General features: G+C 45.6%; 1 protein-coding gene across 1 annotated transcript; it reads right to left on the reverse strand.

Moving 5' to 3' along the window:
* Positions 1-113: 113 nt before the first annotated feature.
* On the reverse strand, positions 114-27,908 carry LOC121548587 (stathmin-4). Its single transcript, XM_041860066.2, has 8 exons — positions 27,787-27,908; positions 25,002-25,073; positions 14,907-15,005; positions 10,969-11,174; positions 10,234-10,425; positions 2,021-2,272; positions 867-1,058; positions 114-389 (listed from the first exon to the last, which is right to left on the reverse strand). Exons 2-8 carry the CDS (start codon positions 25,012-25,014, stop codon positions 339-341), a joined length of 1,005 nt encoding a protein of 334 aa, XP_041716000.1. The 5' UTR covers positions 25,015-25,073; positions 27,787-27,908; the 3' UTR covers positions 114-338.

The following is a 27,908-nucleotide window of genomic DNA, read 5'->3' on the forward strand; positions in this document are numbered from 1 at the left end:
AACATAATCATCACATCACCCCCCTCACACTACCAGACCACTTCCTCACTCGTGTGCATCTTGATCTGCCAGCCAGACAAAACACTGCATCTTTCTTTTCCTCTTGTGTTTCATCATTTCGTCACAATGTTTTCGTTTTGTATGTAGTCAAATGCCCCCAGAAGAAACTGTTTTTTGGTTTGTGCGTTTGTTCCAAATCGTTGCCGCATACATCAACTCCTGTTTTCATCGCTCTGACGTTCTTTAGTTTTCCTTTTTTTCTCACTGTCTTGATCTCTTGTTTTTTTAATGACACTAAACCAGTCCTCCGTTCTCTCTCCTTCCATCTTTCCACTCGTCTACAGGCAGGCTTCCTCCTTTTTCTTCCGCACCTCTAATGCGTGTTTGTCCTGCCACACAGAAAAACAACAATAACAACAACAATATTTACATTCAGGAATCTATTAGCATGAATGATCTAGCACCAGATGTAAACAGATTAAACAACAACTTGAAAACATTCGTGCATATATTACTCAACAAGGGAGGTACTCAACAAGGGAATGATCAGACAGAAACTTAGACAAGGGAGAAACACAAATATAACTCCATGTATTATTCATCAAGACTGTAGAAGTTTGAAAATGAATGTAGCTGAGAGAGAGAGAGAGAGACTAGAGGGAGAGAGACAGTGAGAGAAAGAGAGACAGACAAACACAGACAGAATGAGTGACTAGAGAGAAAGACAGAGAGAAACTCAAGAGAATGAAAGGAGAGCCAGATAGTAGCAAAAACGTTGCCTTCTCCTGAGAGAGAGAGAGAGAGAGACAGACACACAGACTGAAGTGAGAATCGAGAGAAAGAGAGAGATCACAGCTAAACATTACCTTCTCCTGCAGTCGTTCCAACATGGCCGCCAGCAGAGCCTCTCTGTTCTCCTTGTTGGCCTCCATCTTCTGCTCCAGCTTCTCCTTGGCGTTCTTGATGAAGTTGTTGTTCTCCTCAAAGGCCTTCTGGATCACTTCTCTCCCGTGCTCTCTCTTCTCTGCCAGGTGCTTCAGCAGCTCAGCCTCCTGGCACTAGAGGGCGGTGTGAGAGTATCAGGAGCAGGATACAGACAGACATAGATTATGGTGAGTGTTTGTGCGTATACTGTATATGCATGCTTATGTGTGTGTGTGAGAGACTGTGTGTGTGTGTAACTGTGTGTGTGTGAGACTGTGTGTGTGTGTGTGTGTGTGAGACTGTGTGTGTATGTGACTGTGTGTGTGAGAGACTGTGTGTGTGTGAAACTGTGTGTGTGTGTGAAACTGTGTGTGTGTGTGGGACTGTGTGTGTGTGTGAGACTCTGTGTGTGTGAGACTGTGTGTGTGTGTGAAACTGTGTGTGTGAGAGACTGTGTGTGTGTGTGTGTGAGACTGTGTGTATGTGTGTGTGTGAGAGACTGTGTGTGTGTGTGAGACTGTGTGTGTGTGCGAAACTGTGTGTGTGTGAGAGACTGTGTGTGTGTGGGGAACTGTGTGTGTGTGTGAGAGAGACTGTGTGTGTGTGAGAGACTGTGTGTGTGTGTGAGACTGTGTATGTGTGAGAGACAGTGTGTGTGAAATTGTGTATGTGTGTGTGAAACTGTGTGTGTGTGTGAAACTGTGTGTGTGTGTGTGAGACTGTGTGTGTGTGTGACTGTGTGTGTGTGTGAGACTGGTATGCTGTCCTCCTCCCTCTCCCCCTCTCCTCCTCTCCTCCTCCTCACCTTCCTCCTCCTCCTCCTCTCCTCCTCCTTCTCCTCTCCTCCTCCTCCTCCTCTCCTCCTCCTCACCTTCCTCCTCACCTTCCTCCTCCTCCTCCCTCTCCTCCTCCCTCTCCTCCTCCTCACCTTCCTCCTCCTCCTCCTCCTCCTCCCTCTCCTCCTCCTCCTCCTCCTCTCCTCCTCTCCTCCTACTCCTCCTCTCCTCCTCCTCTCCTCCCTCCCTCCTCCTCTCCTCCTCCTCCTCCTCTCCTCCTCTCCTCCTCCCTCTCCTCTCCTCCTCCCTGTCCGCCTCACCTTCCTCCGCTCCTCTGCAGCCTCTAGTTTCTTCTGGATCTCTTCCATGGAGAGTTCCCTGCGTTGGGGCATGGTAGCGTTGAGCTCTGGGACGCCATCGAACGACGGGGGCTTCAGGATGACCTCAAAGGCCTGGCCCGACGCACGCTTGTTCAACTCTATCACCTCCACGTCCTTTATCACACACCAGTCCAGATCCACCGCATCTGCCAAAGCTAGTACCTTTTTCCTCACCTCTTCTGCATGTTTGTCCTGCCACACAGGAAAACAACAACAGCAATATTTACATTCAGGAATCTACTGGCATGAATAAAACCCAGATGTAAAAACTGCATAAAACAAAAAAATACTAATATATACAAAAGTATGTGGACACCCCTTCAAAATGTGTATAAAATCAGCCATGCAATCTCCATAGTTAAACATTGGCAGCAAAATGGCCTTACAGAAGAGCTCAGTGACTTGCAACGTGGCACCGTCATAGGATGCCACCTTTCCAACAAGTCAGTTCGTCAAATTTCTGCCCTGCTAGAGCTGCCCCGGTCAACTGTAAGAGCTGTTATTGTGAAGTGGAAACGTCTAGGAGCAGCAACGGCTTAGCCGCGAAGTGGTAGGTCACACAAGCTCACAGAACGGGAACTCTGATAAAAATCGTCTGTCGTCAGTTGCAACACTTACTACCAAGTTCCAAACTACCTCTGGAAGCAACGTCAACACAAGAACTGTTCGTCGGGAGCTTCATGAAATGGGTTTCCATGGCTGAGCGGCTGCACACAAGCCTAAGATCACCATGCGCAATGCCAAGCGTCTGCTGGAGTGGTGTAAAGTTCGCCGTCATTGGACTCTGGAGCAGTGGAAACGTGTTCTCTGGAGTGATGAATCATGCTTCACCATCTGGCAGTCCGACGGATGAATCTGGGTTTGGCGGATGCCCCAATGCATAGTGCCAACTGTAAAGTTTGGTGGAGGAGGAATAATGGCCTGGGGCTGTTTTTCATGGTTTCGGGCTAAGCCCCTTAGTTCCAGTGAAGGGAAATCTTAACTCTACAGCATACAATGACATTCTAGATGATTCTGTGCTTCCAACATTGTGGCAACAGTTTGGGGAAGGCCCTTTCCTGTTTCAGCATGACAATGCCCCCGAGCACAAAGCGAGGTCCATATAGAAATGGTTTGTCGAGATCGGTGAGGAAGAACTTGACTGGCCGGCACAGAGCCCTGACCTCAACCCAACCGAACACCTTTGGGATGAATTGGAATGCCGAACGCGAGCCGGGTCTAATCGCCCAACATCCGTGCTGACCTCACTAATGCTCTTGTGGCTGAATGGAAGCACGTCCCCCGCAGCAATGTTCCAACATCTAGTGGAAAGCCTTCCCAGAAGAGTGGAGGTTGTTATAGCAGCAAAGGGGGGACCAAGTCCATATTAATGCCCATGATTTTGGAATGAGATGTTCGACAAGCAGGTGTCCACATACTTTTGGTCATGTAGTGTACATCATTCATTCAGCGTCTGTATAATATTCATGACATTTGAGATCTTAATCGAGAGGAAAATAGATGAGATTTTGTCATGAGTGCAAATATATTTTTTTTTACAAATGATACATTCTAGAATAATATAATGAAATAAAAAAGTGTATTTGTCACGTACACAGATGAGCAGATGATGTTAAAACAGGTGTAGCTTTGTTTCCAGTTATATGGGATGAGCTATGTCCAGAATACAGTATGTACAGCAGTAGTTATATAGGATGAGCTATGTCCAGAATACAGTATGTACAGCAGTAGTTATATAGGATGAGCTATGTCCAGAATACAGTATGTACAGCAGTAGTTATATAGGATGAGCTATGTCCAGAATACAGTATGTACAGCAGTAGTTATATAGGATGAGCTATGTCCAGAATACAGTATGTACAGCAGTAGTTATATAGGATGAGCTATGTCCAGAATACAGTATGTACAGCAGTAGTTATATAGGATGAGCTATGTCCAGAATACAGTATGTACAGCAGTAGTTATATAGGATGAGCTATGTCCAGAATACAGTATGTACAGCAGTAGTTATATAGAATGAGCTATGTCCAGAATACAGTATGTACAGCAGTAGTTATATAGAATGAGCTATGTCCAGAATACAGTATGTACAGCAGTAGTTATATAGGATGAGCTATGTCCAGAATACAGTATGTACAGCAGTAGTTATATAGGATGAGCTATGTCCAGAATACAGTATGTACAGCAGTAGTTATACAGGATGAGCTATGTCCAGAATACAGTATGTACAGCAGTAGTTATATAGGATGAGCTATGTCCAGAATACAGTATGTACAGCAGTAGTTATATAGGATGAGCTATGTCCAGAATACAGGCCAAACATGGCGAGTTGAGTTGATGCCAAAGAGCTCGATTTTGGTCTCATCTGACCACAACACTTTCACCCAGTTCTCCTCTGAATCATTCAGATGTTCATTGGCAAACTTCAGACAGCCTTGTATATGTGCTTTCTTGAGCAGGGGGACCTTGCGGGCGCTGCAGGATTTCAGTCCTTCACAGCGTAGTGTGTTACCAATTGTTTTCTTGGTGACTATGGTCCCAGCTGCCTTGAGATCATTGACAAGATCCTCCCGTGTAGTTCTGGGCTGATTCCTCACCGTTCTCATGATCATTGCAACTCCACGCGGTGAGATCTTGCATGGAGCCCCAGGCCGAGGGAGATTGACAGTTATTTTGTGTTTCTTCCATTTGCGAATAATCGCACCAACTGTTGTCACCTTCTCACCAAGCTGCTTGGCGATGGTCTTGTAGCCCATTCCAGCCTTGTGTAGGTCTACAATCTTGTCCCTGACATCCTTGGAGAGCTCTTTGGTCTTGGCCATGGTGGAGATTTTGGAATCTGATTGATTGATTGCTTCTGTGGACAGGTGTCTTTTATACAGGTAACAACTGAGATTAGGAGCACTCCCTTTAAGAGTGTGCTCCTAATCTCAGCTCGTTACCTGTATAAAAGACACCTGGGAGCCAGAAATCTTTCTGATTGAGAGGGGGTCAAATATTTATTTCCCTCATTAAAATGCAAATCAATTCATAACATTTTTGACATGCTTTTCTGGATTTTTTTGTTGTTATTCTGCCTCTCACTGTTCAAATAAACCTACCATTAAAATGATAGACTGCTCATTTCTTTGTCAGTGGGCAAACGTACAAAATCAGCAGGGGATCAAATACTTTTTTCCCCTCACTGTATATAGGATGAGCTATGTCCAGAATACAGTATGTACAGCAGTAGTTATATAGGATGAGCTATGTCCAGAATACAGTATGTACAGCAGTAGTTATATAGGATGAGCTATGTCCAGAATACAGTATGTACAGCAGTAGTTATATAGGATGAGCTATGTCCAGAATACAGTATGTACAGCAGTAGTTATATAGGATGAGCTATGTCCAGAATACAGTATGTACAGCAGTAGTTATATAGGATGAGCTATGTCCAGAATACAGTATGTACAGCAGTAGTTATGGGATGAGCTATGTACAGCATTAGTTATATGGGATGAGCTATGTCCAGAATACAGTATGTACAGCAGTAGTTATATAGGATGAGCTATGTCCAGAATACAGTATGTACATATAAAGTGAGTAATCAATTAGTTAACTTTTTCAGAGATCAAATCTTATCTGTTCCTAATGACAGAAACGATTTCAGAACAATAAACATGATGTAAACATTATTAAAGTGACCAGTGTTCAATGACTTCAATGGCTTGCAAAAGTATTCACCCCCCTTGGCATTTTTCCTATTTGGTTACCTTACAACCTGGAATTAAAATTGATTTTTGGGGGGGTTTGTATCATTTGATTTACACAACATGCCTACCACTTTGAAGATGCAAAATATTTTGGGGGGTGAAAATAACAAGAAATAAGACAAAAAAACAGAAAACTTGAGTGTGCATAAATGTTCACCCCCCCAAAGTCAATACTTTGTAGAGCCACCTTTTGCAGCAATTACAGCTGCAAGTCTCTTGGGGTATGTCTCTATAAGCTTCGCACATCTAGCTACTTGGATTTTTGCCCATTCTTCAAGGCAAAACTGCTCCAGCTCCTTCAAGTTGGATGGGTTCCGCTGGTGTACAGCAATCTTTAAGACATACCACAGATTCTCAATTGGATTGAGGTCTGGGCTTTGACTAGGCCATTCGAAGACATTTAAATGTTTCCCACTCAAGTGTAAACCACTCGAGTGTTGCTTTAGCAGTATGCTTAGGATCATTGTCCTGCTGGAAGGTGAACCTCCGTCCCAGTCTCAAATCTCTGGAAGACTGAAACAGGTTTCCCTCAAGAATTTCGCTGTATTTAGCGCCATCCATCATTCCTTCAATTCTGACCAGTTTCCCAGTCCCTGCCAATGAAAAACATCCCCACAGCATGATGCAGGATGGTGTTCTCGGGGTGATGAGAGGTGTTGGGTTTGCGCCAGACATTTTCCTTGATGGCCAAAAAGCTCAATTTTAGTCTAATCTGACCAGAGTACCTTCTTCCATATGTTTGGGGAGTCTCCCCAGATGGCTTTTGATGAACACCAAACGTGTTTGCTTATTTTTTTCTTTAAGCAATGGCTTTTTTCTGGCCACTCTTCCGTAAAGCCCAGCTCTGTGGAGTGTACGGCTTAAAATGGTCCTATGGACAGATACTCCAATCTCGCTGTGGAGCTTTGCAGCTCCTTCAGGGTTATCTTTGGTCTCTTTGTAGCCTCTCTGATTAATGCCCTCCTTGCCTGGTCCGTGAGTTTTGGTGGGAGGCCCTCTCTTGGCAGGTTTGTTGTTGTGCCATATTCTTTCCATTTTTTAATAATGGATTTAATGGTGCTCCGTGGGATGTTTCTGATATTTTTTTATAACCCAATCCTGATCTGTACTTCTCCACAACTTTGTCCCTGACCTGTTTGGAGAGCTCCTTGGTCTTCATGGTGCCGCTTGCTTGGTGGTGCCCCTTGCTTAGTGGTGTTGCAGACTCTGGGGCCTTTCAGAACAGGTGTATATATACTGAGATCATGTGACGCTTAGATTGCACACAGGTAGACTTTATTTAACTAATTATGTGACTTCTGAAGGTAATTGGTTGCACCAGATCTTATTTAGGGGCTTCATAGCAAAGGGGGTGAATACATAAAAAAAAACTTTTTTAGAAACAACAGGTTGTAATGCAACAAAATAGGAAAAACGCCAAGGGGGATGAATACTTTTGCAAGGCACAAGGTCAGCAGTCTCTAAGGTGCGTAAGGGGCAGGGTACTGGGCGGAGGCCGGCTAGTGATGACTGTTTAACAGTCTGATGGCCTGGAGATAGAAGCTGTTTTTCATTCTCTCTGTTCCAGCTTTGATGCACCTGTAGATGGTAACTGGGTGAACAGGCTGTTGCTTGGGTGGCTGAGGTCTTGATGATCTTCTTGGCCTTCCTGTGACACTGGATGCTGTAGATGTCCTGGAAGGCAGGCAGTGTGCTCCCGATGATGCGTTGGGCTCACAGCACCACCCTCTGGTTGCGGGCGGTACAGGTGCCATACCAGGCGGTGATACAGCCCGACAGAATGCTGTCGATGGTGCATCTGTAGAAGTTTGTGAGGGTCTTAGGGGCCAAGACACATTTCTTTAGCCTCATGGGGTCGAAGAGGCGATCTTCAACACGGTGTCATTGTGGAAGGACTATTTCAGGTCCTCAGTGATGCTGAGGACCTTCTCCACTGTGGCTCCGTTGGTGTGGATGGGGGCGGGATCTCTCTGCTGTCTCCTGTAGTCCACAATCAGCTCCTCCGTTTTGTTGATGCTGAGGGATAAATTATTTTTTCCTGGCAGCACTCTGCCAGAGATCTCACCTCCTCCCTGTAGGCTGTCTCGTTGTTGTTGGTAATCAGGCCTACCACCTTTATGTCATCAGAAAACTTGATGATTGAGTTGGAGACGTGCGTAGCCACGCAGTCATGGGTGAACAGGGAGTACAGGAGGGGGCTGAGCACACAACCCTGTAGAGGCACCGTGTTGAGGATCAGCATGGAGGCACCGTATTGTTGCCTACCTTCACCACCTGCGGTTGGCCCGTCAGGAAGTCCAGGACACAGTTGCACAGGGAGGGGTTCAGACCCAGGGCCCTGAGCTTGGTGATGAGCTTGGAGGGCACTATGGTGTTGAAGGTTGAGCTGTAGTCGATGAACAGCATTCTCACATAGATATTCCTCTTGTCCAGGTGGGATAGGCCAGTGTGCAGTGCAATGGTGACTGCGTTGTCATGATGACTGAAGTGAGTGCTACGGGGGAAATAGTCATTTAGTTCAGTTACCCTTGCTTTCTTGGGTACAGGAACAATGGTCGACATCTTGAAGTGGGGACAACAGACTAGGATAGGCAGATTGAATATGTCCGTAAACACTCCAGCCAGCTGGTCTGCACATGCTCTGAGGATGTGGCTTGGGATGCTGTCTGGGCCAGCAGCCTTGTGAGGGGTTAAAAAGCTTGAATGTCTTACATTGGCCAAGGAGATCGGGAGCACACAGTCCTTGTGAGTGGTGGGGCCCACGTCGGCGTCTCTGTGTTGTTTTCCTCAGAGAGGGCGAAGAAGGTGTTTATCTTGTCCGGGAGTGAGGCGTCGATGTGGCTTTCCCTTTATAATCTGTGATTGTCTGGAGTCCCCTGCCACATGCGTCTCGTGTCTGAGCCGTTGAATTGCAACTCCACTTCGTCCCTGTAGTGTTGTTTTGCCTCTTTGATTTCCTTACGGAGGTCATAGCTGGTCTGTTTGTACATGTCCATGTTCCCAGTCACCTTGCCGTGGTTAAACACTGTTGTTTGCGCTTTCAGTTTTGCACGGATGCTGCTATCTATCTATTGTTTTTGGTTTGGATAAGTTCTAATCGTCACAGAAGGAACAACATACTCTATGCACTTCTTGATGAACCCAGTCACTGAGTCAGTGAATATGTTGATACTATTCCCAGAGGCGACCCAGATCATTTCCCAGTCCACTTGATCAAAACAATCCTGAAGCATAGATTCCGATTGGTCAGACGAACGTTGAACAGTCCTTACCACGGGTGCTTCCTGTTTAAGTTTCTGCCTAAAGGCGGGGAGGAGCAGTATGGAGGCTGATTTGCCAAAGTGGGGGTTGGGGAGGGCCTTGTAGCCGTCCCGGAAGGGAGAGTAACAATGTTCATGCGTGTTCTCTCCGCATGTAGCACAGGAGATGTGTTGGTAGAATTCCGGGAGCGTTCTCCTCAGATTTCCTTTATTAAAGTCCCCAGCTACAATAAATGCGGCCTCAGGATATGCAGTTTCCAGTTTGCACAAAATCCAGTGTAGTTCCTTGAGAGCCGTCGTGGTGTCAATTTGGGGGGGATATACACTGCAGTGACAATAACCGAAGAAAATTATAATGCGGTCAATATTTGATGGTGAGGAATTCCAGATCGGGAGACCAAAAGGACTTGAGTTCCTGTGCGTTAACACAATCACACCATGAGTTGTTAATCATGAGATATAACCCTCCACCTTTGTTTTTCCCGGAGAGTTATTTCTTCCTGTCCGCGTGATGTACGGAGAACCCCGCTGGATGTATAGACGGTGACAATATGTCCGGGGGAAAGCCATGATTACGTAAAACAGAGGAGATCCTCAGCCTGAGCTTGTCTACATTATTGTCCAGGGACTGAACGTTAGCGAGTAAAATACTCAGAAGCGGTGGATGGTTTGTTCACCTCCTGAGCCTGACTAGAACCCCATCTCTCCTCCCTCTCCTCTGGCGTCAACGTTGTGGTGTAGCACCCGGCGTGAACGGGGCTGCCTCGGGAAGTCCAAACAAAGGATCCAGGTCAGGGAAGTCGAATTTCTGGTCAAATGTCTGGTGAGTGACAGCTGATGTAATGTCCAAAAGTTTTTTGTGTTTGTAGGAAATAATACTACAAATGTTCTGAGCAAATAATGTAAGGTATAACACTAAAAAAAGAAAAATACTGCAAAGTTGGCAAAGAGCTAGAAACAGGGAGACCGTGTCTGTCGGCGCCATCTTGTCATATATCTACCTTCCTTTATAGAATAATTTACAGAGACTGGTGAGAGGAAGAGACAAACTAAAGGGAGACACTAAAGAGAGAGACGAGAGAGGAGAGAGAGAGAGAGAGAGAGAGAGAGAGAGAAAGAGTGACTAGAGAAAAATTACCTTCTCCTGCAGTCGTTCCAACATGGCCGCCAGCAGAGCCTCTCTGTTCTCCTTGTTGGCCTCCATCTTCTGCTCCAGCTTCTCCTTGGCGTTCTTGATGAAGTTGTTGTTCTCCTCAAAGGCCTTCTGGATCACTTCTCTCTCGTGCTCTCTCTTCTCTGCCAGGTGCTTCAGCAGCTCAGCCTCCTGGCACTAGAGGGCGGTGTGAGAGTATCAGGAGCAGGATACAGACAGGTGTATGTTTGTGCCATGGAGATAGTTCGAGGACATTATATCTGTCCCATTATGGCGTCTTGTGAGATTATGGGTAGCGCCGTTGAGGCCATCTCCATTTTTAAGTCAATTTTCTTCTACTACTTCTATGAGTTGGTAAACCAACTGAAAGGGGTGCATACTGCCACCTGGAGTGTGTTGTTTGAACAGGTATAAAGCGTAAGGTTGGCGATTTACTGCCACCTGCAGTTATGGAATGTTTGCTCACGAGTATAATTCATTGGCTGATCCCTCCTGTTGACCTGGATGGAATTATGTGATCCTTCCTTAACCTATAGGAAGTCCCATCCAGTTGACTACTTAAAAATTTAGAAAGTCCTCAATGGCAATTTCCATGCTAAAACGGGCCTTTGGGCACTAGAGTCCTCTATCTATATATATATATATATATATGGGCACTAGAGTCCTCTATCTATCTCTATGGTTTGTGTGTGTGTCTCTCCTCGATTCATGTCTTCTCACCTTCCTCCTCTCCTCTGCAGCCTCTAGTTTCTTCTGGATCTCCTCCATGGAGAGTTCCCTGCGTTGGGGCATGGTAGAGTTGAGCTCTGGGACGCCATCGAACGACGGGGGCTTCAGGATGACCTCAAAGGCCTGGCCCGACGCACGCTTGTTCAACTCTATCACCTCCACGTCCTTTATCACACACCAGCCCAGATCCACCGCATCTGGGGATGGAACAGGGGAGACTGGGGGTAAGCACTTTAAAACACAATCCTTTAGATAACTAGCTACATATGTTAATAAATATTATTTAAGTCTATTCATTTCTGTCTGAATATGTTGCACTGTGATGTCATCATGATGTATACTGAACAAAAATATAAACGCAACATGCAACAATTTCAAAGATTTTACTGAGTTACAGTTCGTATAAGGAAATCAGTCAATTGAAATAAATTCATTAGGCCCTAATCTATGGATTTCACATACAGATACAGTGCCTTGCAAAAGTATTCATCCCCCTTGGCGTTTTTCCTATTTTGTAGCATTACAACCTGTAATTTAAATTGATTTTTATTTGGATTTCATGTAATGAAACAGTAATACACAAAATAGTTGAAATTGGTGAAGTGAAATGAAAAGAATAACTTATTTATCTTTTAGAAAATAATGTAACAACAGAAAAGAGGTGTGTGCGTATGTATTCACCCCCTTTGCTATGAAGCCCCTAAATAAGATCTGGTGCAACCAATTACCTTCAGAAGTCACATAATTAGTTAAATAAAGTCCACCTGTGTACAATCTAAGTGTCACATGATCTCAGCATATATACACCTGTTCTGAAAGGCCCCAGAGTCTGCAACACCACTAAGCAAGGGGCACCACCAAGCAAGCGGCACCATGAAGACCAAGGAGCTCTCCAAACAGGGCAGGGACAAAGTTGTGGAGAAGTACAGATCAGGATTGGGTTATAAAAAAATATCTGAAACTTTGAACATCCCACGGAGCACCATTAAATCCATTATTAAAAAATGGAAAGAATATGGCACCACAACAAACCTGCCAAGAGAGGGCCACCCACCAAAACTCACGGACCAGGCAAGGATGGCATTAATCAGAGAGGCAACAAAGAGACCAAAGATAACCCTGAAGGAGCTGCAAAGCTCCACAGCGGAGATTGGAGTACATGTCCACAGGACCACTTTAAGCCGTACACTCCACAGAGCTGGGCTTTATGGAAGAGTGGCCAGAAAAAAGTAATTGCTTAAAGAAAAAAATAAGCAAACACGTTTGGTGTTCGCCAAAAGGCATGTGGGAGACTCCCCAAACATATGGAAGAAGGTCAGATGAGAACTGGTCAGATGGTCAGATGAGACTAATAATATGTCTGGCGCAAACTCAACACCTCTCATCACCCCAAGAACACCATCCATCATGCTGTGGGGATGTTTTTCCATCGCCAGGGACTGGGAAACTGGTCAGAATTGAAGCAATGATGGATGGCGCTAAATACAGGAAACTTCTTGAGGGAAACCTGTTTCAGTCTTCCAGAGATTTGAGACTGGGACGGAGGTTCACCTTCCAGCAGGACAATGACCCTAAGCATACTGCTAAAGCAACACTTGAGTGGTTTAAGGGGAAACATTTAAATGTCTTGGAATGGCCTAGTCAAAGCCCAGACCTCAATCCAATTGAGAATCTGTGGTATGACTTAAAGATTGCTGCACACCAGCGGAACCCATCCAACTTGAAGGAGCTGGAGCAGTTTTGCCTTGAAGAATGGGCAGAAATCCCAGTGGCTAGATGTGCCAAGCTTATAGAGACATACCCCAAGAGACTTGCAGCTGTATTTGCTGCAAAAGGTGGCTCTACAAAGTATTGACTTTGGGGGGTTGAATAGTTTGTCTTATTTGTTATTGGTTTCACCCCAAAATATTTTACATCTTCAAAGTGGTAAGCATGTTGTGTAAATCAAAAGATACAAACTCCCAAAAAATCCATTTTAATTCCAGGTTGTAAGGCAACAAGATAGGAAGAATGCCAAGGTGGGTGAATACTTTCGCAAGCCACTGTATGCATCTGTTGGTCACAGATACCTTAAAAAAAAAGGTAGGGGCGTGGATCAGAAAAACAGTCAGTATCTGGTGTGACCACCATTTGCCTCATGCAGTGCGACACATCTCCTTCGCATAGAGTTGATCAGGCTGTTGACTGTGGCCTGTGGAATGTTGTCCCACTCCTCTTCAATGGCTGTGCGAAGTTGCTGGATATTAGCGGGAACTGAAACACGCTGTCGTACGCGACGATCCAGAGCATCCCAAACATGCTCAATGGGTGACATGTCTGGTGAGTATGCAGGCCATGGAAGAACTGAGACATTTTCAGCTTCCAGGAATTGTGTACAGATCCTTTGCGACATGGGGCCGTGAATTATCATGCTGAAACATGAGGTAATGGCGGCGGATGAATGGCACGACAATGGGCCTCAGGATCTTGTCACGGTATCTCTGTACATTCAAATTGCCATCAATAAAATGCAATTGTGTTTGTTGCTCGTAGCTTATGCCTGCCCATACCATAACCCCATCACCACAATGGGGCACTCTGTTCACAACGCTGACATCAGCAAACCGCTCGCCCACACAACACCATACACGTGGTCTGTGGTTGTGAGGCCAGTTGGACATACTGCCAAATTCTCTAAACCATTGTTGGAGGCGGTTTATGGTAGGAAAATTAACATTAAATTCTATGGCAACAGCTCTGGGGGACATTCCTGCAGTCAGCATGCCAATTGCACGCCCCCTCAAACATCTGTGGCATTGTGTTGTGTGACAAAACTGCACATTTTAGAGTGGCATTTTATTGTCCCCAGCACAAGGTGCACCTGTGTAATGATCATGCTGTTTAATCAGCTTCTTGATATGCCACACCTGTCAGGTGGATGGATTATCTTGGCAAAGGAGAAATGCTCACTAAGAGGGGTGTAAACAAATATGTACACACAATTTAAGAGAAATAAGCTTTTTATCCGTATGGAAAATTTCGGGGATCTTTTATTTCAGCTCGTTTCATGGGACCAACAATTTACATGTTGCGTTTATATTTTTGTTCAGTGTATATAAATGAAATATCAGTGGCCAGTTGATTAAGTACACCACCCTGTTCACAAAAATGGTTAGCTCCTGAGTCACGTGGCCGTGGCTTGCTATATAAAGCAGGCAGACAGGCATTGAGTTACTGTTCTATTGAATGTTAGAAATGGGCAAAACGAGTGACCTAAGCGACTTTGAGCGTGGTATGATCGTCTGTGCCAGGCGCGCCGGTTCCAGTATCTCAGAAACGTCCGGCCTCCTGGGCTTTTCACGCATTACAGTGTCTAGGGTTTACCGAGGCGCGACTAACAAAAAACATCCAGTCAACGGCAGTGCCGTGGGCATAAAAAGCTTGTTGATGAGAGAGAGAGCAAAAAATGGTGGAAGTTAACAGGCAGGTCAGCAAATAACGGCGCAGTACAACAGTGGAGTGCAGAACGGCATCTCGGAATGCAGAACTCATCGGTCCTTGTCAGGGACGGGCTATTGCAGCAGACGACCACACTGGGTTCCACTCCTATCAGATAAAAACAAGAAGAAGCGGCTCCAGTGGGCACGCTATCACCAACACTGGACAATTGAGGAGTGGAAAAGCATCACCTGGTCCGGCAAATCCTGGTTGTGTGGTTGGGTCATGCTGATGGCATAGTCAGGATTTGGCGTACGCAGTCCATGGCCCCATCCTGCCTGGTGTCAACGGTACAGGCTGGTGGCGGTGGTGTAATGGTGTGGGGAATGTTTTCCTGGCACACGTTAGGTCCCTTGATAGCATGGTGCGAATAATTCAGGCTGTTCTGGAGGCAAAGTACCCGGTACTAGATGTACCTAATAAACTGGCCACTGAGTGTATAAATGTCTTACCTTCTGCTTTGTATGTGGGCTTACAGTCGATGGTCTGAGGGTTGATGCAGGAGCAGAACAGAGACACTAGGGGGAGCTCTTTCAACTTCTCTCTGTATGCTGCAGGACACAGACACACACACACACACACACACACACATATGGTTCATCATAAAGACACAGACACATACGTCATCATCGTCACATTTAAATGTTAAACTCAAGGGCAAATTGAGTAGTTGGCCAGCTCACACGTGACATTTGGTTCTGGGTGACAAGAGCCCATCTTCACTAAATTACTATCATTATCAAAGATGAGTCAGGATGTAGATTTTTTACATTTAAATTCATGTACTGTTTGCACGTTTTAAAAAAACAGGACAACAGTGATTTTTTTTGCTAGCCTCATACGAACTATTCTGGTCTCGCAAGCTTGCATTCTGTTTCGCTACACGGAAGCGAAACAAAATGTTAGCGTGCGAGATCAGGATAGTTCGTACAAAGGTCATTTATTCCCCCAGTAGAGTTCAGTCAGTAGAGGACAAGACCAAAAGCCGCATCTAGCCCATCTCTGCTGTAGGTAGCCTAGCCTAGCCTAGCCTAGCCTAGCCTAGGTCAACTGTAGGGTGCAGTTTCTCGCTGACAGTGTAAACACATCCCACGCCAACACAAGAATACGGCGCCTGGTTAGGCCAGACTAATGTTAACCCAATCTCCCAATAATACACAGTGCGTTCGGAAAGTATTCAGACCCCTTCCCTTTTTCCACATTTGGTTACTTTACAGCCTTATTCTAAAAATGGAATGAATAAAATGAAAAAATCCTCATCAATCTACACACAATACCACATAATGACAAAGCAAAAAACTGTTTTTCAGATTTGTTTGGCAAAGAATTTTAAAAAAATCATAAAACGGACATAAATCAAATCAAATCAAATGTTATTTACAGTGAAATGCTTACTTACAAGCACTTAACCAACAATGCAGTTATAAGAAAAATAAGTGTTAAGTAAAAAATAGATAAGTAAAAAGAAATAGAAAAATAACAAATAATGAAAGAGCAGCAGTAAAATAACAGTAGCGAAGCTATATACAGGGGGTACCCTGTTACACCCACAGGGCTGCAATAGTCTCGTAGCCAGTTATGGAGGGCTAAAGGTCTGCTGAACCATTCAATGCCACGATTTAGGGAGGGCAGAGGGCCAGATATTATGGGGTATTTGTTGGTGTCAAGTAGAGACCCAATCAGTTCTTTAAAAAATCCATCTTCAGCTGTTCTGAGCTGCCCTTCATAATGTCATTTGACCCCACATGAACCATGACAGTATCAGCCCCCGGTGACTGACTCACAGCCTCGGGAAAGCAACCTGGTGATTTCCTGAACTTTTGCCCCCAGGAAAACACAAAGTCTTTGCCCCAGGTACAGATATATGCCTCCCCATTGAACTCCCATCGAATGATCCGGCCTCTGACGTGTCTCGAAGCAGATTGCAAGGCCAGAGCCACAGAACTCACCTGAGAAGAGGGTTGCTGAGACACCGGCTATGTGCAGGCCACAACCACCAAAGGGACAGAGCTCTGGCCGCGGTGGTCCAGGCTTTGCCCAGGCAGTTGATTGACTAGGACAGGGAGAGGTAGCTGGAGGGTCATTCACAGCCATGGAGGGAACACCCAAGCCCCCGACTGTCACGCCCTGGCTCTGGGGACTCTAGTATGTTGAGCCAGGGTGTGAGTTTTCATGTGTGTTGGTTCTAGTTGGTGTATATCTATGTTGGCCAGGGTGGCTCCCAATCAGAGACGGCTGTAGCTCGTTGTCTCTGATTGGGAGTCATACTTAGGTAGCCGTTAGGCATTCATTCATTGTGGTTTCTTGTTCGTGTTGGTTTGTGTTTGACCATTGACTGTCACGTCATCGTTTTGTTGTTTTTGATCGTGTGATCATTAATTAAATAATATGTTCGCATTCAACGCTGCGCCTTGGTCCTCCTCTGTTCCCGACGAGCGTGACAGAAGAAACCACCAAGACTGGACCAAGCAGCGTGTCCAGGAGCCATCGCCAGGGAGATCTCTAGCAGATCTCCTTCGCCTCCTCGACTGGGTCAAGCCGGGTGAGGAAGAGAAGGGCTTGACATGGAAGCAGAAGGGCGAAAGGCTGGCGAGGGACATGGAGACCTGGTCCACGGGTAGGAGAGACGCCCAGAAAATTTTTAGGGGGGGGCTAACGCCGTGGACGACGGGCCAGCAGGAGACCGTGGCAGAGCGGCCCAGCGGGTTGGCAGAGGAGGCCGCCAGGTTAAGGGGGCCACTGGTCGAAGAGGGGATGGAAGGTGTAGAGGCACGGCGAGAGGTACTGGGGTGTGTTACCAGTCCGGTCCGGCCCATTCCAGATCCCTGCGTAGGACCAGTGGTGTGTGTCCCCAGTACGGTCCGGCCTGTTCCTGCTCCCCGCACCAAGTCAGTGGTGCGCTTCGTCAGCCCGGCTCGGCCCGTTCCTGCTCCCCGCACCAAGTCAGTGGTGCGCTTCGTCAGCTCGGCTCGGCCCGTTCCTGCTCCCCGCACCAAGTCAGTGGTGCGCTTCGTCAGCCCGGCTCGGCCCGTTCTTGCTCCCCGCACCAAGTCAGTGGTGCGCCCGTCAGACCGGCTCGGCCCGTTCCTGCTCCCCGCACCAAGTCAGTGGTGCGCTCGTCAGACCGGCTCGGCCCGTTCCTGCTCCCCGCACCAAGTCAGTGGTGCGCTTCGTCAGCCCGGCTCGGCCCGTTCCTGCTCCCCGCACTAAGTCAGTGGTGCGTTTCGTCAGCCCGGTTCGGCCCGCTCCTGCTCCCCGCACCAAGTCAGGGGTGCGTTTCGTCAGCCCGGCTCGGGCCGTTCCTGCTCCCCACACCAAGCCAGTGGTGTGCGTCGTCAGTCCGGCACAGCCCGTGCCTGTTCCACTGGTGCCTGGTTCAGCACGGGTCAGCTGCTTCACGCCGGAGCTAGAGCAATCCGCTCCACCAGTGTGCAGTCCAGCTCCGGTCAGCAGGGCCAGACCGGACCAGGGGTACTTTGGGGGTTAGAGAGCGAGTGGGGATCATGCCCGGAGCCGGATCCGCCGCCAAGGCGGAGTGCCCACCCGGTCCCTCCCATGTGGTATTGGTTGGCGCGGTCGGAGTCCGCGCCTTTAGGGGGTACTGTCACGCCCTGGCTCTGGGGACTCTAGTATGTTGAGCCAGGGTGTGAGTTTTCATGTGTGTTGGTTCTAGTTGGTGTATATCTATGTTGGCCAGGGTGGCTCCCAATCAGAGACGGCTGTAGCTCGTTGTCTCTGATTGGGAGTCATACTTAGGTAGCCGTTAGGCATTCATTCATTGTGGTTTCTTGTTCGTGTTGGTTTGTGTTTGACCATTGACTGTCACGTCATCGTTTTGTTGTTTTTGATCGTGTGATCATTAATTAAATAATATGTTCGCATTCAACGCTGCGCCTTGGTCCTCCTCTGTTCCCGACGAGCGTGACACCGACAGAGGACAGCCGGTACAGAGGCTCAAAGCAATTTGAAAGTCTTAAGTCCAGACGCGGGGGAAGAAGGCAGGCCCGCCGAGAACGATTCTTCTCCTTCTTTCTGATTCCGACACACATCCATTTACGCTCACTTGGAGTCGAACAGTGAGCAGTCATTTTCTGGTTCAAGCTAGTAGAGGGGTGCAGTGGCGGGAATTGATCATAGTCCAGGAAGGTCCCATTATGATCCTCTTGGATGTTTTGATAGGAAGCATTTAAAGATGCCGATAGTCTCATAGAATCCTTATTCAGTTCAAGGCGCTTGGTCAACATTTTTTTCTTTCTTCATGAAGAGTAATAATCCTTCTGGCTTGGGGGTAGAAGCTGTTAAGAAGCCTTTTGGACCTAGACTTGGTGCTCCGGTACTGCTTGCCGTGCGGTAGCAGAGAGAACAGTCTATGACCAGGGTGGCTGGAGTATTTGGCAATTTTTAGGGCCTTCCTCTGACACCGCCTGGTATAGAGGCCCTGAATGGCAGGAGCTTGACCCCAGTGATGTACTGGGCCGTACGTAGTACCCTCTGTAGTGCCTTGCGGTCAGAGGCCGAGCAGTTGCCATACCAGGCGGTGATGCAACCAGTCAGGATGCTCTCGATGGTGCAGCTGTAGAACCTTTTGAGGATCTGAGGACCCATGCCAAATCTTTTCAGTCTCCTGAGGGGGAATATGCTTTGTCATGCCCTCTTCACGACTGTCTTGGTGAGTTTGGACCATGATAGTTTGTTGGTGATGTGGACACCAAGGAACTTGAAGCGCTCAACCTGCTCCACTACAGCTCCGTCGATCACATTTACATAAGTATTCAGAACCTTTACTCAGTACTTTGTTGAAGCTCCTTTGGCAGCGGTCCTGAGCGCTATGGAGCAGGTTTTCATTAAGGATCTACAGTGAGGGAAAAAAGTATTTGATCCCCTGCTGATTTTGTACGTTTGCCCACTGACAAAGAAATGATCAGTCTATAATTTTAATGGTAGGTTTATTTGAACAGTGAGGGACAGAATAACAACAAAAAAATCCAGAAAAACGCATGTCAAAAATGTTATAAATTGATTTGCCCCGTCCATTGTCCCTTTGATGCGGTGAAGTTGTCCTGTCCCCTTAGCAGAAAAACACCCCAAAGTATAATGTTTCCACCTCCATGTTTGACGGTGGGGATGGTGTTCTTGGGGTCATAGGCAGCATTCCTCCTCCTCCAAACACAGCGAGTTGAGTTGATGCCAAAGAGCTCCATTTTGGTCTCATCTGACCACAACACTTTCACCCAGTTCTCCTCTGAATCATTCAGATGTTCATTGGCAAACTTCAGACGGCCCTGTATATGTGCTTTCTTGAGCAGGGGGACCTTGCGGGCGCTGCATGATTTCAGTCCTTCACGGCGTAGTGTGTTACCAATTGTTTTCTTGGTGACTATGGTCCCACCTGCCTTGAGATCATTGACAAGATCCTCCCGTGTAGTTCTGGGCTGATTCCTCACCATTCTCATGATCATTGCAACTCCACGAGGTGAGATCTTGCATGGAGCCCCAGGCCGAGGGAGATTTACAGTTATTTTGTGTTTCTTCCATTTGCGAATAATCGCACCAACTGTTGTCATCTTCTCACCAAGCTGCTTGGCGATGGTCTTGTAGCCCATTACAGCCTTGTGTAGGTCTACAATCTTGTCCCTGACATCCTTGGAGAGCTCTTTTGGTCTTGGACATGGTGGAGCGTTTGGAATCTGATTGATTGATTGCTTCTGTGGACAGGTGGCTTTTATACAGGTAACAAACTGAGATTAGGAGCACTCCCTTTAAGAGTGTGCTCCTAATCTCAGCTCGTTACCTGTATAAAAGACACCTGGGAGCCAGAAATCTTTCTGATTGAGAGGGGGTCAATTACTTATTTCCCTCATTAAAATGCAAATCAATTTATAACATTTTTGACATGCGTTTTTCTGGATTTTTGTTGTTGTTATTCTGTCTCTCACTGTTCAAATAAACCTACCATTAAAACTATAGACTGATCATTTCTTTGTCAGTGGGCAAACATACAAAATCAACAGGGGATCAAATTCTTTTTTCCCCTCACTGTATCTGTGCTTTTCTCGATTCATCTTTCCCTCGATCCTGACTAGTCTGAACTCCCGAGTGGCGCAGTGGTCTAAGGCACTGCTTTGCAGTGCTAACTGTGCCACTAGAGATCCTGGTTCGAATCCAGGCTCTGTCGCAGCCGGCCGCGACCGGGAGACTCATGGGCGGCGCACAATTGGCCCAGCGTCGTCTAGGGTAGGGGAGGGAATGGCCGGCAGGGATGTAGCTCAGTTGATAGAGCATTGCGTTTGCAACGCCAGGGTTGTGGGTTTGATTCCCACGGGGGGCCAGTATAAAAAAAATATGTAATCACTAACTGTAAGTCGCTCTGGATAAGAGCGTCTGCTAAATGACTAAAATGTAAATGTAGTCTCCCAGTCCCTGCCGATGAAAAACATCCCAACAGCATGATGCTGCCACCACCATGCTTCACCGTAGGGATGGTGCCAGGTTTCCTCCAGACGTGACGCTTGGCATTCAGGCCAAAGAGTTCAGTCTTGGTTTCATCAGACCAGAGGAAAAATTTTCTCATTGTCTGAGAGTCCTTTAGGGGCCTTTTGGCAAACTCCAAGTAGGCTGTCATGTGCCTTTTACTGAGGTGTGGCTTCCGTCTGGCCTCTCTATCATAAAGACCTGATTGGTGGAGTGCTGCAGAGACGGTTGTCCTTCTGGAAGATTCTCCCATCTCCACAGAGGAACTCTGGAGCTCTGTCAGAGGGACCATCGGGTTCTTGGTCACCTCCATGATCAAGGCCTTTCTTCCCGATTGCTCAGTTCGTCCAAGCGGCCAGCTCTAGGAAGAGTCTTGGTGCTTCCAAACTTCTTCCATTTAACAATGATTGAGGCCACTGTGTTCTTGGGAACCTTCAATGCTGCAGAAATTTTTTGGTACCCTTCCCCAGATCTGTGCCTTGACACAATCCTGTCTCAGAGCTCTACGGACAATTCCTTCAACCTCACGGCTTGGTTTTTGCTCTGACATGCACTGTCAACTGTGGGACCTTATATAGACAGGTGCGTGCCTTTCCAAATCATGTCCAATCAATTGAATTTACCACAGGTGGACTCCAATCAAGTTGTAGAAACATCTCAAGGATGATAAATGGAAACAGGATGCACCTGAGTTCAATTTTGAGTCTCATAACAAAGGGTCTGAACACTTATGTAAATAAGGTATTTCTGTTTTTTATTTGTAATACATTTGCAAACATTTCTAAAAACCTGTTTTCGCTTTGTCATTACGTAGCATTGTGTGTAGATTGATGAGGAAAATGTTTTATTTATTGAATCCATTTTAGAATAAGGCTGTAACGTTACAATGTGGGAAAAGGGAGAAGGTCTGAATACTTTCCGAATGCACTGTACATAGCATTAACCCCACCCCTTTTAGTTAACAGTTTAAATCAACACCTCCCAAACATGGCTTAACACAATAGCTACTGTATATGCAGCGTCAGGGTTCATTATATCTTTTTGTGGCATACAGTGGGGAAAAAAAGTATTTAGTCAGCCACCAATTGTGCAAGTTCTCCCACTTAAAAAGATGAGAGAGGCCTGTAATTTTCATCATAGGTACACGTCAACTATGACAGACAAAATGAGAAAGAAAAATCCAGAAAATCACATTGTAGGATTTTTAATGAATTTATTTGCAAATTATGGTGGAAAATAAGTATTTGGTCAATAACAAAAGTTTCTCAATACTTTGTTATATACCCTTTGTTGGCAATGACACAGGTCAAACGTTTTCTGTAAGTCTTCACAAGGTTTTCACACGCTGTTGCTGGTATTTTGGCCCATTCCTCCATGCAGATCTCCTCTTGAGCAGTGATGTTTTGGGGCTGTTGCTGGGCAACACGGACTTTCAACTCCCTCCAAAGATTTTCTATGGGGTTGAGATCTGGAGACTGGCTAGGCCACTCCAGGACCTTGAAATGCTTCTTACGAAGCCACTCCTTCGTTGCCCGGGCGGTGTGTTTGGGATCATTGTCATGCTGAAAGACCCAGCCACGTTTCATCTTCAATGCCCTTGCTGATGGAAGGAGGTTTTCACTCAAAATCTCATGATACATGGCCCCATTCATTCTTTCCTTTACACGGATCAGTCGTCCTGGTCCCTTTGCAGAAAAACAGCCCCAAAGCATGATGTTTCCACCCCCATGCTTCACAGTAGGTATGGTGTTCTTTGGATGCAACTCAGCATTCTTTGTCCTCCAAACATGACGAGTTGAGTTTTTACCAAAAAGTTATATTCTGGTTTCATCTGACCATATGACATTCTCCCAATCCTCTTCTGGATCATCCAAATGCACTCTAGCAAACTTCAGACGGGCCTGGACATGTACTGGCTTAAGCAGGGGGACAAGTCTGGCACTGCAGGATTTGAGTCCCTGGCGGCGTAGTGTGTTACTGATGGTAGGCTTTGTTACTTTGGTCCCAGCTCTCTGCAGGTCATTCACTAGGTCCCCCCGTGTGGTTCTGGGATTTCTGCTCACCGTTCTTGTGATCATTTTGACCCCACGGGGTGAGATCTTGCGTGGAGCCCCAGATCGAGGGAGATTATCAGTGGTCTTGTGTGTCTTCCATTTCCTAATAATTGCTCCCACAGTTGATTTCTTCAAACCAAGCTGCTTACCTATTGCAGATTCAGTCTTCCCAGCCTGGTGCAGGTCTACAATTTTGTTTCTGGTTTCCTTTGACAGCTCTTTGGTCTTGGCCATAGTGGAGTTTGGAGTGTGACTGTTTGAGGTTGTGGACAGGTGTCTTTTATACTGATAACAAGTTCAAACAGGTGCCATTAATACAGGTAACGAGTGGAGGACAGAGGAGCCTCTTAAAGAAGAAGTTACAGGTCTGTGAGAGCCAGAAATCTTGCTTGTTTGTAGGTGACCAAATACTTATTTTCCACCATAATTTGCAAATAAATTTCTTAATAATCCTACAATGTGATTTTCTGGATTTGTTTTCTCAATTTGTCTGTCATAGTTGACGTGTACCTATGATGAAAATTACACGCCTCTCTCATCTCTTTAAGTAAGTGCTGTAATTGTGAAGTGGAAACATTTAGGAGCAACAACGGCTCAGTCGCAAAGTGGTAGGCCACACAATCTCACAGAACAGGAACTGAAGCGCGTAAAAATTGTCTGTCCTCGGTCACAACACTCACTACCGAGTTCCAAACTGCCTCTGGAAGCAACGTCAGCACAAGAACTGTTCTTCTGGAGCTTCATGAAATGGGTTTCCATGGCCGAGCAGCCTCAGACAAGCCTAAGATCACCATGTGCAATGCCAAGCATCGGCTGGAATGGTGTAGAGCTCGCTGACATTGGACTCTGGAGCAGTGGAAACACATTCTCTGGAGTGATGAATCACGCTTCACCATCTGGCAGTCTGACGGACAAATCTGGGTTTGGTGGATGCCAGGAGAACGCTACCTGCCCTAATGCATAGTGCCAAAGTTAGGTGGAAGTGGAATAATGGTCTGGGGCTGTTTTTCATGGTCAGGCTAGGTCCCTTAGTTCCAGTGAAGGGAAATCATAACGCTACAGCATACAAGAACATTCTAGACGATTCTGTGCTTCCAACATTGTGGCAACAATTTGGGGTAGGCCCTTTCCTGTTTTAGCATGACAATGCCCCCATGCACAAAGCGAGGGCATACATGGTTTGTCGAGATTGGTGTGGAAGAACTTGACTGGCCTGCACAGAGCCCTGACCTCAACTCCATCGAACACCTTTGGGATGAATAGGAACTCTGACTGCGAGCCAGGCATAATCGCCCAACATCAGTGCCCGACGTCACTAATGCTCTTGTGGCTGAATGGAAGCAAGTCCCCGCAGCAATGTTCCAACATCTAGTGGAAAGCCTTCCCAGAAGAGTGGAGGTTGTTATTGCAGCAAAGAGGGGGACCAACTCCATATTAATGCCCATGATTTTGGAATGAGATGTTCGAAGATCAGGTATCCACATTCTTTTTTTGTCATGTAGGTATAAGGTATCAAATCAAATGAAATCACATTTTATTTGCCACATGCGCCGAATACAACAGATGTAGACCTTACAGTTAAATGCTTACTAACATGCCCTTAACCAACAATGCAGTTTTAAGAAAATAAAAAAGTGTTAAGTAAAAAATAGATAAGTAAAAAATTAAAAATAAAAATAATTAAAGAGCAGCAGTAAAATAAAATAACAGTAGTGAGGCTATATACACAGGGGGGTAACGGTTCAGAGTCAATGTGCGGGGGCACCGGTTAGTCGAGGTAATTGAGGTAATATGTACATGTGTGTAGAGTTAAAGTGACTATGCATAAATAATAAACAGAGAGTAGTAGTCCGGTAGCCATGATTAGCTGTTCAGCAGTCTTATGGCTTCGGGGTAGAAGCTGTTTAGAAGCCATTTGGACCTAGACTTGGTGCTCCGGTACCGCTTCTCTCTGTTCATGCCGTCTGTAATTATAATAGATACTTAGTATAACATTAATATATATTATAAGTTATATCTTACCTGCTAGGGTCATGTTTGCAATGTGTCTGTGTTCCACACCAGAGATGAGCTCAGATCTTCACAGTGCTGTCCCTGTAGATAAAGAGGGCTTCAGTGAGGTTTTAATTTATAAGAATGAGTATTAAAATATTCTGGAGTTAACTTCCTATGTTCAAGAGACCGATGCTTGAAGTCATGGTGACAAAAATGGCTAAACATAGAAATATAAATTCAAGGAAGTCTCAGGTAATAAAAACAGAGATTAAAAGTTAAAGAGAAACTCAAACTGTATAGAGTGGTTTTGATGTGTTTATAATCAGGGTGTTTATGGTGGTAATCATCATGAATGTGTTTATAATCAGGTAATCATCATGAATGTGTTTATAATTAGGTAATCATCATGAATGTGTTTATAATCAGAGTGTTTGCCTCCTGTAGCTCAGTTGGTAGAGCATGGCGCTTGCAACGCCAGGGTTGTGGGTTCGATTCCCATGGGTGGCCAGTATGAAAAATGTATGCACTCAATAACTGTAAGTCGCTCTGAATAAGAGCGTCTGCTAAATGACTAAAATGTGAATGTAAAAAATGTGTTTATGGTGGTAATCATCATTCATGTGTTTATGATAGTGAAATATATATACAGATTGGGGGGGGGAGCTATGCACGCGTGGGTGTTGTCACCCCTGCATAGTGATAAATCAAATTCGTAACACATGCGGCGGGAACGGCAGATCTCTGACTCCACCCTCAGACCTCAGATGGGATCCTCAACACTGAATTGATATTCCACAACAAAAGCATCACATATCTTTTCAAAGGGGCCTAAAACAGCTATAGTTTGAAAATATGATGAATACCTTTTTTCTCATTTGGATCGATGCTGGGTTCAAAGATGTAGCCAAATAAAACACAATCAAACCATATTATACTGCTACAACAAAGAAACCCAAGGATCTCCATCCTACTACAGTAGATGTGAACAGTATCATCCTAGGGAGGCCCTGGTACAGTGATATAGAACACCTCACTCACACACACTGCAACTGTCGCCTTTAGGCCCATAGCTGTTCTGTCTGTGCCTGTCAACAAACAGTTTTTTTTTTTCTGGATCAAAATTAGGCTTAGGTGGTGGGCGTGGTCAATTGCGCGATCGCCGACCGAACATTTTAGAGGCCCTCCTCTTGGCCGCAGAGACAAAATGTGGCTGTTTTAAAGTTCATTTCCTGCAATTCTACACATTTTGACACGGCTTGTGCCGTGTTCTTATGTTATCTGAGTGACTCAAACAAATATAACAAAATCAAGGGGGGCCCCATGCCATGACAAAAATACTCCTGAATGCATCATTTTTGGAATTTGAAATTCTCCCTGATTTTCTAGTTTTTATCTAGGTGATTGTTAGTTCTCAAAGATGACCTTATTTTAAAATATATAGGTCCATTACCTTTTCTACATACTTTATATCTGGTTTTAGTTGTTTAAGTTTACACTGAAAACAGTTTACCATCACATTATTCTTTGGTATATATATTTATTTTTTACTTACTTTTCTATACAGAAAAAACCCTACAATGTGACATACCACCCCCTACAAAGAGCAGGGCTCTCTCTCTCTCTCTCTCCCTCTCTCTCCTTCTGTCTCTCTCCTTCTGTCTCTCTTTCCCTCTCTCTCTCTCTCTCTCTCTCTCTCTCCCTCTCTCTCCTTCTGTCTCTCTCCTTCTGTCTCTCTTTCCCTCTCTCTCTCTCTCTCTCTCTCTCTCTCTCTCTCTCTCTCTCTCTCTCTCTCTCTCTCTCTCTCTCTCTCTCTCTCTCTCTCTCTCTCTCTCTCTCTCTCTCTCTCTCTCTCTCTCTCTCTCTCTCTCTCTCTCTCTCTCTCTCTCTCTCTCTCTCTCTCTCTCTCTCTCTCTCCCCCCACCTTTTCTCTCCTCCCCCTCTCCTTTATTTATCCTATTACCTTATTGTCCAGTCAAAGCTCCTCCAAATACACCCAAAGTGAAACCAGTGCTCCGAAGATGATATCCATTCAAAGATGGTATCCATTCAAAGATGATATCCAATGACATTAACCTACACATAATTTGTGAGCGATATTGTTCAGCTGAAAATGCTGTTTTAGAACACATGGTTATGAGGATGTAGGTAAATACCTGAATCATGAATCTTATGTCATCCTGTTCTCACACCCAGACAGACGTGTCCATAACACACATACCGGTTAGGTACACTACGTACATACACATCTATAACAGATACACATACCCTGCAAGTTTACACACAAACACACACACATACACACACACACACACACACACACACACACAGACACACACACACACACACAGAGCTGCGTTGGAGACATTATTAATGACAGACAGGGGGGCACACAGCGTGGAGTAGAGAGAACATGGAGTACTGTAGACGACGAACGCTGCACCATGATCCAGTCTACAGCTCCTACATATACACTACATATACACTACATATACACTACATATACACTACATATACACTACATATACACTACATATAAACTACATATACACTACATATACACTACATATACACTACATATACACTACATATACACTACATATACACTAGCTAGTCTCAGAACTAGCTCTAATAACAGTCTATATCACCTCATTCAACTCTTTCTAGGTTGTGTTTAGTAGAGGTGCATTCTTATCCCAGAGCGGTGCTGAGATGATGATGATGATGATGATGATGATACCTACAATACATCTACAATACATTGCATTGTAACATCCCATACTAGTTTAATAACAACCTCCCTCTCTGTATCTACCTGTGATTAGCCTTATCTTCCTCCAGAGCAGTGCTGAGATGGTGGTGGTGGCGATGGTTGTGTTTGGTCCCAGTTATCAGGCTGTCTGTCTCCTTCTCTGTCGATCTGGCCCCTTGGATACA

Source organism: Coregonus clupeaformis, chromosome 33 (assembly GCF_020615455.1).
Source record: "Coregonus clupeaformis isolate EN_2021a chromosome 33, ASM2061545v1, whole genome shotgun sequence".
Lineage (NCBI taxonomy): Eukaryota > Metazoa > Chordata > Actinopteri > Salmoniformes > Salmonidae > Coregonus > Coregonus clupeaformis.

What these genes read in the sequence shown, in the direction of transcription:
- LOC121548587 (XM_041860066.2), bottom strand. An exon ending in CTGCAGAGGAGAGGAGGAAG is followed by an intron (nt 10,426 to 10,968) that starts GTGAGAAGACAT and finishes ACCGCCCTCTAG; the next exon opens with TGCCAGGAGGCTGAGCTGCT. An exon ending in TGGAACGACTGCAGGAGAAG is followed by an intron (nt 390 to 866) that starts GTAATGTTTAGC and finishes TCTGTGTGGCAG; the next exon opens with GACAAACACGCATTAGAGGT.